Source organism: Rhinoraja longicauda, chromosome 3 (assembly GCF_053455715.1).
Source record: "Rhinoraja longicauda isolate Sanriku21f chromosome 3, sRhiLon1.1, whole genome shotgun sequence".
Lineage (NCBI taxonomy): Eukaryota > Metazoa > Chordata > Chondrichthyes > Rajiformes > Arhynchobatidae > Rhinoraja > Rhinoraja longicauda.
The window spans coordinates 27583097-27603594 of NC_135955.1; the positions used below are offsets into that span (position 1 = coordinate 27583097).

Sequence of the window (20498 nt, forward strand, 5' to 3'; positions counted from 1 at the left end):
CGATCAGCCAAAACATTATGACCACTGACAGGCAAAACATTGATTATCTTGTTACAATGGCACCTGCCAAGGAGTGGGATATATTAGGCAGCAAGTGAACAGTCAGCTCTTGAAGTTGATGGGTTGGATGCAGGAGAAATGGGCAGGAGTAAAGACCTGAGCGACTTTTAACAAGGGCCAAATTGTTATGGCCAGACGACTGGGTCAGAGCATCTCTGAAACAGCAAGGCTTGTGGGATGCTCCCGGTCAGCAGTGGTGAGTACCTACCGACAATGGTCCGAGGAGGAACAAACCGCAAACCGGCGACAGGGTGTTGGGCACCCACGGCTCATCGATGTGCGAGGGCAACGAAGGCTATCCCGTCTGGTCCAAACCGACAGAAGGTCTACTGTGGCACCAGTCGCAGAAAATTTTAATAGTGGTCACGGGAGGAATGTGTCACAATACACAGTGCATCGCACCCTGCTGCTTATGGGGCTGTACACGGAGGACCAACAGCATTTTAGGCAGGTGGTCATAATGTTTTGGCTGATCGGTGTATTCGAGTAGATTTATAAAGGATTGTGTACTTTAGTGCAATTATCAAGTCCCACAATACTGCAGGTAACTTGCCAGAGAATATTTAAAGAATGAGATTCATGTTGCCTCCCAATACAACACCACTTTTTATTATAAAAATCATATCCACATTTACAAATTTCTGTGAATATTTTCTTCCACATCTCTACAATGCCACATCCTGTATCCCTGTTCCTTCAATTCTGATCTATTGAGCCTTGAGTTTCCAGGAATGCTCTGCCATTACTATAACCTGTTTAAGCAGTAAGCTATGGAATTCCCTCCTCACCCCTTCAAAATTCCCCTTAGAACAAACCTTTATAACCAAGCTTTTATCACCTGTATCAATTTTTGCCAAATAATATTCCTATGATGAACCTTGGAGATTTTACTCTGTTAAAGATGTATAAACTAGAATTCTTGTTGAATAAAGTTGGAAAGGCAGGGCTGAATAAGCAGAGAAGCTAGATTAGCCTGGGTGGTTTCTTCTGTTTCTCTTTGCTGGATTTTTCATGTTATCAGACAATGATAGAAACTTTCATGATTCATTTCAAATGCAGTAGCAGTTTCTTTAAAAGCAGTGCGGGTCATTATATTACGTCAGAGGGCTTGAGGAATTGACCGACCACTGCAAACCAGAATCAATGTTCGAATGGACAGTGCAGGTTCTCATCCATACAGCAATTGTACTTTTAATGATAAACTTTAGCTTTCCTGGCAAAGTCACTCATGACCAGGCCCCATTTGTTGAATTAAATTTTCAAAATTCTTGTGAACCAATCACCTCTAGGTCACTAATCCCATTCAACAATAATTTGCATTTGTTTAGCCCCTGCAACACTGTACCAGATGCCCTGCACATCTTAGATTTTAATTCCAAAGCCAACAACCTGATGATCTGAGAATCTCCTCATCTCAATCTTTCATCGGACCAAAAATGCTTAATATGCCATATTAATTGTTTTGTATTTCATGATGTTTTCACATTCGTTCAGCAGCCATGGAACAATACAGCAAAATGGAAAAATAAACAAGGTCTATTCATCGAAGGAATGTTATTCATTAAAGAACAGCAATATGTTTTTATATCCCATTTTTAATGGTATTGCAAAGGTTGGTGGCTTCCAAAAATAGATCACATTATTACAACTAAACAGACAACACAGGTTCTGTGAAATTTGAGGTCATTATAAGGAATTATTTTTTAAAATTAGCTCATTAATATTATAAAGTTGCTGATAAATCTTTTATCTACTTAAAAACCTAAAATACACTGCTCCATCCAGATGGAAATAAATGGGTGTATATCAAAATTTACTTTCAATGATTAGTGCATTAAATCTGTATTCAGACATGATTGAACAGCCTCCCCCACCATTACAAAATTATGTTGTGTTACTGATGTATCATCTTACGAATCATATAATTTAGGATACCACCGTGGTGGAAATAGGCAAGTTCTACGTCGGTATCAAATCTCATGGTAACTTGGAATGATTTCCCAGTGTCAAGCTGGTGGATAAAAAGAGAAATGTTGTTCAAATATACATATACATTTTTATATTTGTATAATTCACATTTCCCAAGAGAAACAAGGCCATTTGGTTATAATCCATAATATTAAAGTTTTCCCCAATATGTTGATTTATTCGATTTAACAAATATTGAAAATAAATCACAGGATAAAAATCCAATGTGATGGTATCGCTCGCTACCTGTTCCACAAATAATCAAGTGTCAATTACAGCACTGGAACTAGTTAATATTACTAAAGTAATACATTTTCAAAACTTTCTATAAAATGCTAATAAATTACTGTTATCTGCAATTGCACTGCCTAAAAGAACAAATAAATACTTTCAGCAATAACTTTCAGAAAGGGAATTGAATACATAATTGAAGGGAGTAAAATAACTAGGGCTATGGGGAAAGAGCAGAATCACTGTGCTGTTTATTCTATGATTCAATGTACGAGGACTCACTGACATTTTTTACAACATCGGTCTAACTTGGCTCAGCAATTCCACATTATCTCTCGGTCCCATAAAACATTCTTGGTTTCTTCTCAAAATTCAAGGGTTAAGTTGTCTTTGGACCATCCCAACCTGGTGAAAATAACTGGGTTGTTCCTGACTTTGCTCACCTTAATCTCGACCTTCATCCTAGGCTTCAACATCTCAGAGATGATGATGGTGTACCGTTCACGGCCTGTAAGTTGCAGACTGTCGGATGTCTGGCCAGGCAGATACTCCAATGGAATTACCCCCATCCCTACGAGGTTGCTGCGGTGAATACGTTCATAGCTCTCAGCAAGGACAGCTTTGATTCCCTGATAGGCCAGACAAAGGAGAGTCACTAGGCGTTGTTTACTTAAATTTTCAGAAAGCCTTTGATAAGTTGTCACACATTAGGCTGCTTAGGAAGATAAGAGCTCACGATATCAAAGGTCAATTACTAGCATGGATAGCAGGTTGGTTGGATGGCAGAAGACAAAGAGTGGCAATAAAGGAGGCTTTTTCTGGTTGGCAGCCAGTGACTTGTGGAGTTCCGCAAGGGTCGATGGTGGGGCCGCTACCCTTCACATTGTATATTAATGATTTGGACGAGGGGATTGAAAGCTTGGGGCAAAGTTTACGGATGATACGAAAATAGGTGGAGGGGCAGGTAGTGTACAGAAAGCCGGGACTTTGCAGAAGGACTTGGAAGAGTGGGCTGAGAAGTGGCAGATGGAATATGGTGTAGTAAAATGTGGAGTCATGCATTTTGGTAGGATTAAAGGTGTAGACTATTTTCAAAATGGAGAGAGAATCCAGAAATCTGAGGTGCAAAGGGAGTTGGGAGTGCTGGTGCAGGATTCCCAAAAAGTTAATCTCCAAGTCAAATCAGTAGTAGAGAAAGCAAACTCAATGCTAACATTTATTTCAAGTGGCCTTGCATACAAAAACAGATGTAATGCTGAGGGTCTACAAGGCGCTGGTAAGGCCACATTTGGAATATTGTGAGCAATTTTGGGCACCATATTTGAGGAAGAATGTGCTGGCTCTGGAGAGGGTCCAGAGGTGATTTACAAGAATGATCCCAGGAATGAGTAGGTTAACCTATGATGAGCATTTGTCGGCACTGGGCCTGTACTCGCTGTTGTTTAAAAGAATGAGGGGGACCTCATTGAAACATACAGAATAGTGAAAGGCTTGGATAGAGTGGATATGGAGTGGATGTTTCCACAAGTGGGAAAGTCTAGGAGTACAGGTCATAGCCTCAGAATTCAAGAATTTTCTTTCAGGAAAGAGATGAGGAGACATTTCTTTAGTCAGAGGGTGGTGAATCTGTGGAATTGTTTGCCATAGAAGGCTGTGGAGATCAAGTCAGTGGATATTTTTAAGGCAGAGATAGATAGATTCTTGATTAGAACAGGTATCAGAGGTTATGGGGAGAAGGCAAGAGAATGGGGCTACGAGGGCGAGATAGATCAGCCATGATTGAATGGCAAAGTTGACATGATGGGCCACATGGTTGGTCACTTCCTTCAATTATAGCATGTAGTCTGGAAAAGTAACTCGTCATAACCAAAACATGCCTTCTACTATGTAAAGAATTTGAGCCCATGAGAACATCATAATCATCAAGTCACTTATCTTGAATTGGATATTATACTACATCTCCTTTGGCAAGACAGAATTAAAATCCTGCAATTCTCTATCCAATAGGACTGTGGGCAATCCTGCGACATTTGTACTGGAGATATTCATGAAGACAGTTTAACAGTACCTTAATAAAGATAAATAAGATAGCTTATAAATGCTGACCTTGCAATGAACTCACATCGCATAAAATAATAATAGTTGACAGTAGAAAGTTTAAACAAAAACACACCCAAATACAAGTCGGAAATACAGCTTCCAATTGGATTACATCTGGGTACAAATTGGGTAAGTTTAAAAAAAAAGATAGCTTATGCTTTTTTCAAGGTCACTAGTTTATCCATATGTAGAATCCACAATCTTCATTCGAAAACTCTATTCCTCACCTCAGCCACATTGCCAACTTTTGTATCATCTCCCAATTTCTTCATCAAGCTTTAAATTTAAGTCTGAACCACTGATTATTAAAGAAAGTGGTGTTATTGGAAAATGCCTTCTACATGCCAAAGCAGACTTTATTTCCTGCCACTTGGCTAATTTTGGAATTAGTCTTCCACTTTCTATTTGATTGCACTAGCTTTCACTCTCCTGGCCAATTTTGAAACGTCTTCACTACTGTGTAATGCATTTGTACAGCCACAGTTGGTATTTCTTGTTGCAATCAAGGATTGCACATTTTCTGTCCAATGCCAACAACTCACCTGCAAGTAGGGTCCCTTGGCAGCCCAGTCTCTTGAACTACCCGATCCATATTCTTTACCAGCTAATATAATCAGAGGATGCTCTTCCTGTTGATAACGCTCTGCAGCATCATACACATCAAGCTATCAGGATTAAAGATACATGAAAGATTAGAAATATGTAATTTAGAGTTTTTATTTACAGATGTTTAATTTTAGCCATAACACAGTGCTGGAAAAACTGAATGGGTTACTCAGTATCTGCGGAAGCAATGTACAGACAACCTTTCTGTTGTCTGTTCTTTTTCTAACTGCTTCTGACTGATAGTAATAATAATAATAATAATGCATTACATTTATATAGCGCTTTTCATATACTCAAAGACGCTTTACAGGGATTTAGAGAACATAGGGAAGTGAATAAATAGATAAATAAGTAAACGAACAGAGAAAGGAGACAGAAGGTGAGGTGACCTTCAGTGGTTGAAGGCAGTACTGAACAGGTGAGACTTCAGTGATGTTTTGAATGTGGTGAGTGTGGAGGAGTCTCTGACGGTTTGGGGTAGTGAGTTCCATAGGGTGGGAGCAGCGATGGAGAAAGCCCTGTCCCCCCAGGATCTGAGTTTGGTCCGGATGTGGGGGGATAGGAGATTGGCAGCAGCAGAGCGGAGGGTGCAGGTGGGAGTGTGCCTGTGGAGGAGGTCGGTCAGGTAGGATGGGGCCAGGTTATGGAGGGCTTTGTAGGTCATGAGGAGGATTTTGTACTGGATTCTCTGGGGGATGGGGAGCCAGTGGAGTTTGTAAAGGACGGGGGTGATATGGTCACGGATCGGGGTGTGGGTGAGTAGACGGGCAGCGGAGTTTTGAATGTATTGAAGTTTACTGATGATTTGAGGGTGCGCCATAGAGGAGGCTGTTGCAGTAGTCCAGACGGGAGGTGATGAAGGCGTGGATGAGGGTTTCTGCAGCTGTGGAGGAGAGGGATGGACGGAGACGGGCAATGTTTTTGAGTTGGAAGAAGGCTGTCTTTGTGATGTGTTTGATGTGTTTGTCGAAGGAGAGGGTTTGATCAAAGATGAATCCAAGATTCCGGATGTGAGGGGAGGTGGATACTGGGAGACCATCAATATTGAGGATGAAGTTTTGGGTGGATTTGGTGAGCGTTTTTGGACCAATGATGATGATTTCAGATTTGTTGCAGTTGAGTTTGAGGAAATTTGATTGAAGCCAAGATTTTATTTCAGTGATGCAGTTTGTCAGTGTAGAGTGTGTGGTGGTGGAGATTGACTTGGTGGAGATGAGGAGCTGGATATCATCGGCGAAGCAGTGGAAGTTGAGACCATGACGGCGGATTAATTGACCAAGGGGGAATAGGTAGAGGATGAAGAGGAGGGGGCCAAGGACTGAGCCTTGGGGGACACCTTGGGGGAGGGGAGCGGTGGGGGATTTACAGTTGTTAATGGAGATGAACTGGTGCCTGTCCTAGAGGTAAGATTTGAACCAGGATAGGGCTGTGCCGGTGATGTTAAAGGAAGTTTCAAGTCGGGTGAGGAGAATGGAGTGATTTATGGTGTCAAAGGCGGCGCTGAGGTCAAGTAGGATGAGGATGTTGAGGTTGCCAGCGTCGGAGGAGAGGAAAAGGTCGTTTGTGATTTTGAGGAGCGCAGTTTCAGTACAGTGGTTGGAGCGGAATCCGGATTGGAAAGTTTCATACAGGTTATTGGTAGAGAGGTGGTATTTGAGTTGGGAAGCTACAGCACGTTCCAAAACTTTGGACAGAAAGGGTAGGTTGGAGATTGGTCTGAAGTTGTTTGGGGTGTCAGGGTTGAGACCAGGTTTTTTCAGAATGGGTGTGACAGCAGCAATTTTGAGGGATGGCGGGACGGTGCCAGTGGACAGGGAGGAGTTTATTGTTGCAGTGATAAGTGGAGAGAGAGCGGGAAGGCAGGCCTTGACAAAGCTGGAGGGGATGGGGTCCAGAGAGCAGGTGGCAGTTTTTATTCCTGTGAAGAGGTCAGAGAGGTCGGTGGTGGAGACTGGGGAGAACTGAGGCAGGGGTTGACAGGATAAGGGGGGGCAGGTGGTTTGAGGGGGAGCAGGTGCGTTTGTGGTTAAGGTGCTGTAGATGTTGTCTATTTTGCTTTGGAAGAATGAAAGGAAAGTGGTGCATTGGTCAACTGTGAATGATTGGGAGATGGTGTCCAGGGGGCTGAGGAGTTTGTTTATTGTAGAGAAGAGTGTTTTGGGGTTTCCGGAGCCAGAGTGAATTATTTGAGAGTAGTAGGTGGAGTGGGCACGGGAGAGGGCATCTTTGTAGTGCTGCAGGTGGTCTTTGTAGGCTTGGGAGTGAATTGTGAGACCTGTTTTGTTGCGGAGTCTTTCAAGTTGGCGGGCATGACCAGGGAGCAGAGTGGGTGAAGGAAACTGTTTTGGTTTCTATAGGTGCAAGCTGGTCGAGGCAGGAGGAGAGAGTGTGGTTGTAGTAGTCAGTGAGGTCAGAGGGGCTGTGGAGGTCAACGAAGGGAGAGGCGGACATTATTTCAGAGAGGGAGGATGAGAGCGAGGTAGGTGAAACAGAGTTCAGCTTACGGAAGTTGATTTTGCGTTTTTGCCTTGGAGCTGGGGTGGGAATGTTGACAGACATGTAGAGACGAGAAAGCTGGAAAAGAGGCGAGAGCGGAACAGCTTGGCAAGTGATAAGTAAATCAAGTGAGGAGGAGGGGGGCTGTTTGATTGGCAGATGGGTGGAGAAAAGCGACAAAAGAGTCTTTAACTTTGGAGAAGGTTCTGAAACCGATTGTGTTCAATTCAATATATTTGCAGATAAATGTTGTTAAATATTTTTATATTTATTCAAGATGGAATGGCAATATGCAAAAGGCAGAGATAGTTTAACATATACACATCATGTGTGTCTGATGATTATAGGGACAGTGCATGGTATCATGCATCCTTCAGCTGAGCTCCAACACACTGAAAGGCAAATGTTGCTGGCTGTGCGCTGAAAGAGGGGTTCCAAAAAATCATTCATGGCCCAAATAACAGAAAATCCAACTATCATTAATCACCAAGACAATAACATTTATTTTTACTTGCATGTAAAATTTTGTTAGAAATTTCACAACAGCATTACTGCTGACCAGCTCAATGTGTACTGAGACAAAGGATGAACGCTACACAATTAGTGCAAGTCCCAGTCACTGGGGTTCAATACACATTAGGGCGGCACGGTAGCGCAGCGGTAGAGTTGCTGCTTTACAGCGAATGCAGCGCCGGAGACTCAGGTTCGATCCTGACTACGGGTGCTGCACTGTAAGGAGTTTGTACGTTCTCCCCGTAACCTGCGTGGGTTTTCTCCGAGATCTTCGGTTTCCTCCCACACTCCAAAGACGTACAGGTATGTAGGTTAATTGGCTGGGTAAATGTAAAAATTGTCCCTAGTGGGTGTAGGATAGTGTTAATGTACGGGGATCGTTGGGCGGCACGGACTTGGAGGGCCGAAAAGGCCTGTTTCCGGCTGTATATATATGATATGATATGATATATGATTTCAGGGTTGACAGTATTATAAAACATTTGATTTCTCACTTACCGTCTCTCCACTGGGGAAGTGCAGCGTCTGTGGCCCTTGCTTGTCTAGGAATTTGTTGACCAACCGGATATTTGCAAATGTCCCCCTTGCCATAACTGCATCGTTGCCCCTGCGGGATCCATACGAGTTGAACTGCCGGGGAGTTAAACTGAAAGAAGATAAGAAATTTAAGTTATATTTCAAACAGATTTTTTAAGTGGCAGTCTTAAAAGAAATCCACGACTTTAACATTACCAGTATAAGGCATTTTTAACATTTCTCCTCGTCTTTCTTCCATCCTTCAGGTTTGTGCCTTTGTTCATCCAACCCCCACAATTCCCTCAAATCAAAATGAAGCGTTCAAAGCATGAAGGTAACTTGAGCCGTTATACAGGGGATATAACTGAGATTTGGACAACCGGGTTGGTTTCAAACCTCGGGGTTCCAGCTTTATTATTGGCTCCTGCCATTTTAAGGAGGCAATGGAACTGTACTGAAAACTACAGTTCAACCGTGCTTATGTAAGGTTGCAAGCAATTCCTTTACTTCTAGAATTTTGTAACACTATTCTTAGTGACAATGGGCTACAAAACAAACATAATTTAGATCTCCCAAATTTGCTTTACAATGAACCCATTCCTCAATTCACCAACCTTCCTTTTTTTCCACCTTGTATTACTACATGCCTCCTAGACCATCACTGGATCAATAGTATAAGAAAATAACTGCAGATGCTGGTACAAATCGAAGGTATTTATTCACAAAATGCTGGAGTAACTCAGCAGGTCAGGCAGCATCTCAGGAGAGAAGGAATGGGTAACGTTTTGGGTCGAGACCCTTCTTCAGACTGATGTCAGGGGGCGGGACAAAGGAAGGATATAGGTGGAGACAGGAAGATAGAGGAAGATCTGGGAAGGAGGAGGGGAAGAGAGGGACAGAGGAACTATCTAAAGTTGGAGAAGTCGATGTTCATACCACTGGGCCTCACTATGGCACTGGAGGAGGCCCATGACAGAAAGGTCAGACTGGGAATGGGAGGGGGAGTTGAAGTGCTCGGCCACCGGGAGATCAGTTTGGCCAATGCGGACCGCAGATGTTGAGCGAAGCGATCGCCGAGCCTGCGCTTGGTTTCGCTGATGTAAACAAGTTGACATCTGGAGCAGCGGATAGATGAGGTTGGAGGAGGTGCAGGTGAACCTTTGTCTCACCTGGAAAGACTGTTTCAATAAATCACTGGATCAATAATCACCAACTATTGGTCCTCTAGTTATGTCCAGCCAGTCACTGGTACAACAGAGGGAAGCCAATCTATCTCGGTGTGGCCCTTGTACTTTTGGGTTGGAACTCTTCTTCAGATTCAGGTTTCCAGTCTGAAGAGGGGTTCTGACCTGAAACGTCACCTATTCCTTTTCGCCAGAGATGCTGCATGACTCGCTGAGTTACTCCAGCTTTTTGTGTCTATGTTTGGTATAAACCAGCACACTATATTCTGCACTCTGCACTGTTTATTTTCTGTTTTGTACTACCTAATGTGCTCATGCATGGTATGATTTGCTTGGACACCATGCAAAATAAAGTTTTTCACAGTACCTTGGTACGCATAACAAAAATAAAGCTATAATGAATGCCTTTGAAGTAGCTAAACAATTAGCCTCAATTTCAAACGATTGCTCCTCACATCCCAACCTTGCTCTTTTCGATTGATATATTTATCCTAAATCACTTCTGCATGTTATTTTGATTTTGCCTCCGTTATAGTATCAGGCAGGACGTTGTGGATCATAACAACACCCAACAGAAAAAAAAATATTCTTCATGTTCGGCCAAATGTCAATCCTGTGGCCATATGGAAATAATTTCTCCTTATTTGCCTTATCGAAACACTGCATGGTGTAAAACACTCCAAAAAACCCATCCTCTTAATCTTCCATGCTTTAAAGGTCAATTGTTGATCTTAAATATGGAATTGAAAGACTTCTATTGAAGACTTAAAAGTTTATTTTTAAAAGTATAAAATCATGAGGGGAATAGGAAGGATGATTGCTCATCGTCTTATGCCCAAGATCAGGGAATCAGGAACCAAAGGACATAGGTTTAAGGCGCGAGGGACAAGATTTAATAGAAACCCAAGGGAAAACTTTTTCACTCAATGGGTATATGGAATGAGCTGCCAGAGGAGGTAGTTGAGGCAAATATTATAACGACAGTTAAAAGACACATGGGCGGGTACATAGGCAGGAAAGATTTATAGGATATGGGTCAAATGCAGACAAATGGTGCCGAACGTCACCCATTCCATCTCTCCATAGATGCTGCCTGACCTGCTGAGTTACTCTAGCATTTTGTGTCTACCTGGAGACAAATAGTATTGGTGTAGATGGGGCAGCTTGGTTGGTATGGACGAGTTGGGCCAAAGATTCTGTACGACTCTGCCTCTCAAGTTTCTCTATGTGGAATAGATGGTAGAGGTCATACACTGGCCATAATAGGGCTAAATTACCTCCTATGTTCTAAGTAGAGATACTAATCCTGGTGACAAGGGACTACAGGCTTTTACTAAATTCTCAGAGATTTATAACACAATTATATTCAGTTTTGCCTCCTCTCACTTTGAACATCTATTAACATAAATACAGAATGAAGCTAACTGTTACAAAAAAGTGTCAAGGTGGAAGTCAATTATTATATTCACAGATCATAACCAAACATCAAAGTTCCACATTGACAAGTGACCTATAGCAGCATGGACAGTAAATATTAACATCAAAATAGTATTTACAGCCTGTGCTTACCCTTGATCAGTTAAATACCGTGCAGCAGGGCTGTTTCTTGCAATATTCCCTGCTGGAGAGATGTGATCAGTTGTCACTGAATCACCCAGGTTCAAAAGGACATATGCATCTATGATAGATTTAGGAGGTTGAAGATCTAAGGTCTGGACAAAATTTTAAAAATACAAGATTGTTTCTTAAAAAATCTACATGCAATGTATCTTACATTAATTATTCTGCAAACCAACTATGGTTGTTACATACAGGCAATTCATTACTAATACCCAATTCATAGCCATCGATGCCAAATTAGGAAGTAATTTGGTCATCTTAATATATTTCCATGTGACTGTGTGTCATTTCATTTGATAAATGATATGACAGAGTAATATTTTATTTACAGATGACACTAACATATGTATCATTGAGTGCAGTGTATAAAATTAAAAGGGGAATAAATAGGGTGTTGCACAGGATCTTTTTCCCAGGGTAGGGGAATCAAAAATCAGAGGGCACAGAGTTTAAGGTGAGAGGGAAAGATTTAATCAAAACCTGAGTGGCAACTTTTTCCACTCAGAGGGTGGTGGGCATATGGAATGAGCTGTCAGAGGAGATATTTTAGGCAGTTACTATACCAGCATTTAAAAGACACTTGGACAGTTACAATGGATAGGAAAGGTTTAGAGAAATATGGTTCAAATGCAGGCAAATGGGACTGTCTTCGATGGGGCATCTTGGTTGGCATGGATGTATTAGGCTGAAGGGCCTGTTTCAGTGCAGTATGCCTAAATCATTTTCTTGAAATGCATTGGGATGTTTTACTATTTTAAAAGGCACTATATAAACGCAAGTAACACAGTTTGGCAGAGGCAATGGGTTCAAACCCTGCTCCAGAGACTTGAGCACAAGGATGCAGTCAACACTTGCAGTGCAGTAGTGAGGTAGCACAGTACTGCCAGTGGAGCATTCCTTACCTTGAAGAATTAATCCTAAACCCAATATTTCTGGTACTCGCAAAAGGTTCCATGGCACTATTTCAAACAAAACTAGCAGAATGTCCTGAAGCCTGTATAAACTTCAATCGCATCATTAAAACTGATCATTTGTTCATTGTCAAATTGCAGTTTGTGGGATCTTGCAGTGAGGAAATTAGCTACTGCATTTCTTGCCTAAACTTCAAAAATATTTAGATTGATAAGCTATTTTAGGATATTCTGAAATCATAAAAGTCAGCAGAGAAATAAACATTCTCTCTTTTCTTTACTGTTCATTAAATACATCAAATACATCTCAAACTCTACCACCCATGAGATTATTTATCTGAATATTACAGAGATATTGAACCATGAAAAATTGAAATCTTTTCCTTTACGATTTGAGGCGTTGAGCCCAGCTATTGAAAACACCACAAGTACATACCAGGTTTTCAAAAAAAGGTGGGGACTTGATGTATGTCGATTGGGGATTCCATGTGTAAAGTATATCATTGGGAGCATTCAACGAATTCCAGGATTCGTTTCCTTTCTGTGAGGAAATACAACAAAGAAGTTCTCATCTACAACACCTGAATCTCAAACCCACTGAAGGGGTGTGCTATGGATTACATTAAAAAATATAACATTTTGTGTGAGGCCAGAATTTCAAATGACAGCTTGATATCATAATTAAATATTAATTTAATATATTTATCAGACAAAAAATAGATTTTTAAAACACTTTTGTTTAATGTTACTGAACTTTCCAATTTTCAGGGTAAAGCCCAAGTAGTTACCTCAATGTTCTCATAAACCTCTTTGAACATGGCAGGAATAACAAATTTCCTCTCAATTGCTTGCAGCTCTTCTCTAGTTGGCCAAATATCCCTCAGGAAGATTTCCTTACCTTCTGTATTGACACCTGAAAAAGGAAAGTGATGCTCAGCTGTAAGCACTAAATTGTGCTGCATTATGCAACATCCCAGAGGATAAACCCAATTACTACCTGGATACAAGTCCCCAGTCAAAATTTACGTGTGCAGAGTATCTTTTTATAAGTGCTTATAAACCTCTAAATCTACAACTGAATTACCACCCTTCTCCAACAAAGTGCTACTGCTCTTCGAAGCATGCCTCAGCTGGAAGCATGGTTGCCTCCCAGTCAGATGTAGGTTTAAATACCCTTCTAGATAAGCAAGGATTATCCAGGTTGGCACTTCCATGCAGCACAGCGGTTTTAGATGTGCTGTTTTTGGAAGTTTCATTAATCTGGTCTAACCTGCCTTGTCTGGTTGGCACAGAAGATCCCATGGAAATAATATAAACAGCAGCCCAAGAATTTTCCTGGGGGGTAGTATTTCTCAACCAACATAATTAAAATAGATACTGGTTACATTTATATCACTGATTCACACATTTCCATTTTTCCTTATGATGGCAGCGGCCATTTAGGCCTATCAAATCTATACCACTCCCCATAAAATATTTCCTGCAACCTATTTTCTGCACCTTCCCATCAAATATTTCCAGATTCTACTAGTGATCTGAGGCGATTTAGAGGTCAGTTAAGTTATTCAACCTTTTCGAATGTGGGAACTGAACTCAGCTGCATCACAACACTGACTATATATCATAAATACTTCACTACCTATTTGGGACATGTGAGCACTTGAAAAGCACTACAGTAAACTGAAAAAATGATGTGTTAAGTAATATGCAGGATTTTAATTCAGTGGCAGTCACATTATTCTTAGTCCATGTTTACAGGGTTTCAGTGCAGATTACCAAACTGCTGAACATACTGAGCAGTCAAATGTATAACTACTTCATCTGCTCTGAGAAGAATTATTTGTTAAAAACAGGAATGTGACCAAGGAGGAAATGCTATACATAAAGTTACACAGCACATACCTACAGGCACATCTCCTTTTAACAGTTGCACTTTCAGAGTTAATGAAAAGGAGATATAAGGTACAGGGAAGAATTAATTCTGGTTTGAAGCATAATGAAAAGGAGAAACCAATGGAAAAGTATTTGTAAGCAACTATCTCCCAATGCTGCCCACAGAACAATATTGCGGAGCTACGAAACGTTTAGATCAATCCTTATGGGAGTATATATTTTGTATAGTGCACGAAATTCAGACATTCAAGTGTAACTGTGCAGCATACACATTGTAACTATTCAGACATTCAAGTGTTAACTGTGTAGCATGTGTACTATAGACAATAGACAATAGGTGCAGGAGTAGGCCATTCAGCCCTTCGAGCCAGCACCGCCATTCAATGCGATCATGGCTGATCACTCTCAATCAGTACCCCGTTCCTGCCTTCTCCCCATACCCCCTCACTCCGCTATCCTTAAGAGCTCTATCCAGCTCTCTCTTGAAAGCATCCAACGAACTGGCCTCCACTGCCTTCTGAGGCATAGAATTCCACACCTTCACCACTCTCTGACTGAAAAAGTTCTTCCTCATCTCCGTTCTAAATGGCCTACCCCTTATTCTTAAACTGTGGCCCCTTGTTCTGGACTCCCCCAACATTGGGAACATGTTTCCTGCCTCTAATGTGTCCAATCCCCTAATTATCTTATATGTTTCAATAAGATCCCCCCTCATCCTTCTAAATTCCAGTGTATACAAGCCCAATCGCTCCAGCCTTTCAACATACGACAGTCCCGCCATTCCGGGAATTAACCTAGTGAACCTACGTTGAACTCCCCCTCCTCTTAACTTGACACCATTCAGATAATACTCTTAGGCATTCCTCAGTTAGCCTGGCATTATTCCTCAGTTAGCAGTCCTTAGATCCCTTATACAATATTTGGTCCTTAGACTTAATCTTTAGGCATTCCTACTTTGGTAACCTTTGACTTAGGGATTGCCTGTATACCATTATCTCTTTGTCTTGTCACATTTGGATGAAAGATAATGGTGGCAAGAGAAGAGAAGACATAGGCCTTGGGGTGATGGATGGATGTGAGGGATGGACTAGCAGGGAAATAAGGGAGGCGAAGTGTGAAGAGATAAGAGTATTAAGATAAGGGTAAGTCAGTAAATGGGATTTAATGGTGGCAGACCAGACAGGAGGACTGCAAAGAAATGAATTATTATAGAGCAGGAGTGTGGGTATGAGGTAATGTAAAGAAGATAAGGTTTGGAATAATCCTATAAACATAGACTGCCCGATGTACTAAGTGAACAGTCAGGGCAGTCATGCGGTTGACTTCCTGATTGTTCCAGCCGTTGTTTGCAAATAAAGGCTTTTAACTTCTCGAAGAATTCTCCATGTCGCCTGTCTTAATTTCGAAGTTAAAGAAAACCACGACATCCTTAGAATAAATTGAAGGTTACCTGCAGAATTTCTTTTTTTGGTCAGGAATTCCTTCTATGGCAATTCCAAGGATGAAAGAGGCACAAAAGTAGCTTACCCAATGGCTGCTCCTCAAAGTTGATGCGAATGTTCTGAGCTATGGCATATGCAATAACCAATGGTGGTGAGGCCAAGTAATTAGCACGTGTGTGGGGATGTACACGGCCTTCGAAGTTTCTGTTCCCAGATAACACACCAACAGCGACAAGGTCACCCTGAACAAAGATAATATTTTTTTCAAATGTGATGCCATTAAGCATTACTGTTTATTAGAATAAGTACACAGATCACAACACATTTCTTGCTGTATCTTTGCCTCTCTGAAAAATTACTGCAAGTTAATTCTTCCTCTTTTGGCCTTGTGGTCCTTTGAAAAAACTCTTAAACTAAATGCCTCCTCCATGACAATCTCTGGGAGAAGACCACTGTTACCAATCCACATCATCATCAAACCAAAATCATCAAAACTACAGAGTACAAACTTCTCATAAATTAGTCAGTTAAAAATGTGACAATACCATTATTTTCTCACAACTTCCAATTTGACAATTTGTGCTGCACTTGCATTTAAATGTAGTTTTAAAATTTCAGGATATCTCAAAGCATTTCTGATTGCTGGGAATTCTTTGGTCTACTTTATACTTCCCTGTGCATTCACCGCAATGCCCAATTACATTGAAGGTTAAAATGTTGAGCAATTTAACGTACAAAGGATCAAAATGATTCGATACTTTGACAGCATAAAGTGGAGGTGCACCAACAAATTGTATTTCCATAGTACATGGAACATAGTTCCATAGTACATAGTACTTCAATGGAGGAGCCAGCGCTGCCCTTGCAGCTGCGGCTTGCCTGCAGTCCGTTTGTCTTTTGTGTTTTTTGTTGTTTTTGTCTGAATTGTAGTTTAAATATGATGTAGTGTTTGTGGTGGTGTATTATGTGTGGGGGGGGGGTGGGAACTATATAAAGTGTCTCTCCCGAACGGAGAAGCGACCTTTGTTTTCTGCGTCGTGTCTCCGTTCCCGCTGCGGCCTACCACCGGCCATGCACCTGGAGCTGGCGGGCTCTGGCTGGGACCACCTGGGCTCTGGTTCGCAGAGCCAGCAGCCCGGACTCACCACCTGTGGCGCTGGCTGCCTTCGGATGCTGCGGGAGCGGCTGCGACTCGTCTCCGGAGGCTCCAGCGCGGGCCATGTGGACGTCGGAAGCCCGCAGGCCCCTGGGTGGGGGCCGACATCGGGAGCTCCGGCAGCGGCAGCGTCTTCGCCCGCCCCGAATCGCGGGGCTTGGGTCGACCCGCCACGGACCTTTCACCGTCCGGCACGGCCTGGAATAGGCCGCGGGATTTTCTCCGCCCGGCGGGGGCTTGAATGTCGGGAGCCCCGACCGCCCCGACGTGGCAACTCCAACAGCCTGACCGCGGGAGAAGACGGCAGGGAAGAGAAAAATACATTCTGGCCTTCCATCACAGTGAGGAGGTGACTGGAGGAGACTCACTGTGATGGATGTTTCTTTTGTTTGGTGTTTTGTTTGGTGTTTATGATTGTATGTGTTATTGCATTTTTATTGATTATTCTTATTGGTCTTATTGTTGAACTGCGGGTAATTTTTCATTTCACTGCACATTTATGTGTATGTGACAAATAAATTGACTATTGACAATTAACATGCCTAATAGATTAAAGTTTTTCACAGGAATATTTTCATAAAAAGTTTGACAACAAGCTACACAAAGATATTAATGCTGATGACCTGAAACCTGATCCAAAAGGTAGATTTTTAAAGAAACAACAAAGAGGAGGAAATTTCCATGCTCAATATCCAGGCAGCCATCAGCACAGCAGTAAACAGTGAACTGATTCAACACTGAAACAATTAATATGCCAGAGTTGAAGGAGTGAATAGAAAGAGGAAACGACAGAAATGGGGAAAGGAATGGCCATGGAACGATTTGAAAACATGGGTGAGTTAAAAAAAAAAAAAAAGTATACATTAACCAGAAGCCAGTGGTGGTCATAGGCAAATAGGAACTGACGTGAACTAGAACTCAGGCAGCAAAGTTTTGGATGCCTTGGGTTTAAAAGGTAAAATGCGAGAGGTTAGCCAGAAGCAATCCGGAATAGATAAATCTGAGGTAATCTCAGAAATTAAAGATCTCATTTCAATACTGTCTAGAAATAAGCTTTTCATTTTATTTCAGTACATGTAACAATAAACTAAACTAACAAAGATATTAACAGTAATTTACCTTAGTAATGGCTTCCACAACAGTCTCTGGGAGAGGACCACTGTTACCGATACATGTCATGCAGCCGTAGCCAACAACATCAAACCTGGAGTACAAAAATAACTTCTCATAAATCAGACAATTAAAAATGTGACAGCATTGTTCTATTCACCTACATTTTCCAATTTAACATTTTGTTTTGCACTTACATTTAAATGCAGCTTTACAACTTCAGGATATCTCAAAGCACTTTGATAGCTGGAAATTATTTGGTCTGCTTTAAACGTTATGTACATTCACAGACCACTTGTTGAACTCCTTAACCAAATCCAACCATTTAAATACAATGCATGCCATCACAAGCACTGGTATTATCCACATTAGAATACTGCTAATTGGTCTAGCGTAACCGTTCCTATATAAAAACATTGGCAGACAAATCAATGCCACAATGAGAGTAATTAGCAGCAAGTCTTAACTTCCAATCCTATCCACGTCCATTGGTTCCATCCAATATTCTGCCAACATAAATCAAATTAAAGTTACGGTACTTCAACGTTTCTGCAGGATCCTGGGTTACTCACAAAAGCCAATGTACTAGGATGTAGAAGTGTGCTGTTGAACAAACCTTTTTGAAATTATTCAAATGACCCAAAAGAATGCCAGCAATGAGTGGTCTGCAATGGGCCAGCCACTCAACTTAAGAGCCTAAACAGGCTTCACCCAGTGGAGGTAGGTGATAGGGTGTTGCAATGTATTACGTTTGAACAACACAAGACAGGCTCCAGACAGAAACATCCAACTTCAAAAGTGAAGTGATGTGAAGTCTGCCTATTACGGGCGACCATCGACAACTGTACAAAGACGTAGAAGGTACTGACACAAGTCAGCCTTTGATGCCACAGAATAGATCAAAAAAAACATTCAGATGTAGTTTGGCAATTTGCTTATCAAATTTCATAAATAAACAATTTTTCTATCACCTTACTAGATTTTTTCATAATTGGGAAAGGATTCAGAACAAATGGCAGTCATACATTTAACTCAGCAAGTCTTTCTTGCTCATTTAGCCAAGGTCCTGCACACAAGCTTATGGTGTGAAAGTAGGTTTGGATCTTCCTTCTAAATCAAGTACCAAAACAAGATCTGATGAGGGGGTCAGAATTAAACTGTAGCGCATTTAAACAAAAACTATTAATGTACCAGATTCAGTGAGATGGCTGCATGAGAATGTCCATTTTTTTGTTCCATTTGAAGCTCAAAATTCTTTCAGATTTAATTCTGACGAGACCAAGTGGACCTGTTGGGCCCATTCCTCGTAGAGGGGGAATAGGGAAGGGGGGAGGGTGTCGTCACTGAGTGAGCCCTGGACTCAAAGCCTCTCCTGTATTGGTGTAGCACCCTCAACCCCCCCCATTCAATCCCCCTTATCCCCCCCTCCTCCCCCCCACTGACCCCCTCCATCCCCTCTACCCCACCCCCACTTGTCCCTCCCCTGCCCCCACCCCCACAGCTCTGCCTCCACCCTCCCCACCCCTATTACCCCCTCCCCTGCCCCCCACCTCTCTCCCTCCCCTCACCCCCACTCTCCCCTTCTCCCCACCCTCTCCTGCCCCCCACTGTTCCCCTTCCCCCCCCCCCCACTGGTCACTGGCCCCTGCCCCCACCCCCTCCTCTTTTTAAACTTTAAAATGTCTGTAGCTTTAAAATGTAGCTTTAATTTAAATGAGAGTTGTTAGACATTATACCCAGGATAATGGTGAGTTACATGGTGCAAACATTGTGGCGCTATGGTGTACCGTTTTGGCTGTGCGAAGCACCAAAGTTATGCTGTGAACAAACACACATACACACGGACAGAGTATATTAGTAATATATATAGATAGATATAGATAGATGTACAAAGAGTCAGGAATTCTACCCAGCTTTGTCAAGGCCTGCCTTCCTGCTCTCTCTCCACTTATCACTACAACAATAAACTCCTCCCTGTCCACCGGCATCATAATAATAATAATAATAATAATAATATTCATTTATTGTCATTGCAACGAGTACAACGAAATTAAAAAATAGCCAATCCTGACGGTGCGTACAAACATATATGCAATAAATGCAAAAACAAATAAATACATAAATACAATTAAATACAATTATATTAAGTACAAGATTTTTTAACGGTGTTGCCTAGTGCAAAGGTAGAGTTCAGTTCTCGTATGGCCCTGGGGTAAAAACTGTTCTTAAGTCTGTTTGTTCGGGATTTGATCGACCTGAAACGTCGACCAGAGGGCAGATGAACAAACAGACGGTGGCCGGGGTGGGATGGATCTTTTATTATTTTGCCTGCTCTACTGAGGCAGCGTAGTCTGAACAGGTGCTCCAGGGAGGGCAGTGAGCAGCCGATGATCTTCTGGGCCGTCGTGATGACCCTCTGAAGGGCCTTCCTGTCCTTTTCTGAGCAGCTGGCATACCATGTGGTTATACAGTATGCCAGCACACTCTCGATGGAGCAGCGATAGAAGGACATGAGCTTCTCCTGCAGGTTGGTTTTCCTGAGGATCCTCAGGAAGTGGAGTCTCTGCTGTGCCTTCTTTACTGTGGTGATGGTGTTGGTAGACCAGGTAAGATCCTCTGCGATGTGCGTACCCAGGAACCTGAAAGCTGGTACCCTTTCCACACAGACCCCATTGATGTAGAGTGGGTCGTA

At 42.0% G+C, this 20498-nt stretch overlaps 1 protein-coding gene across 2 annotated transcripts in view; it reads right to left on the bottom strand.

Moving 5' to 3' along the window:
- Positions 1 to 653: 653 nt before the first annotated feature.
- Positions 654 to 20498, bottom strand: part of aco1 (aconitase 1, soluble) — a 62513-nt gene continuing 42668 nt past the window's right edge. For both annotated transcript variants that reach the window (XM_078395124.1, XM_078395125.1), the window contains exons 13-21: positions 17816 to 17900; positions 15626 to 15782; positions 12994 to 13118; positions 12642 to 12746; positions 11244 to 11386; positions 8473 to 8620; positions 4902 to 5024; positions 2703 to 2888; positions 654 to 2071 (exon numbers count right to left, since the gene is read on the bottom strand). In XM_078395124.1, coding sequence (XP_078251250.1) covers positions 1955 to 2071; positions 2703 to 2888; positions 4902 to 5024; positions 8473 to 8620; positions 11244 to 11386; positions 12642 to 12746; positions 12994 to 13118; positions 15626 to 15782; positions 17816 to 17900 — 1189 coding nt within the window. In that variant the 3' untranslated portion in view covers positions 654 to 1954. The remainder of the gene's footprint in view (positions 2072 to 2702; positions 2889 to 4901; positions 5025 to 8472; positions 8621 to 11243; positions 11387 to 12641; positions 12747 to 12993; positions 13119 to 15625; positions 15783 to 17815; positions 17901 to 20498) is intronic.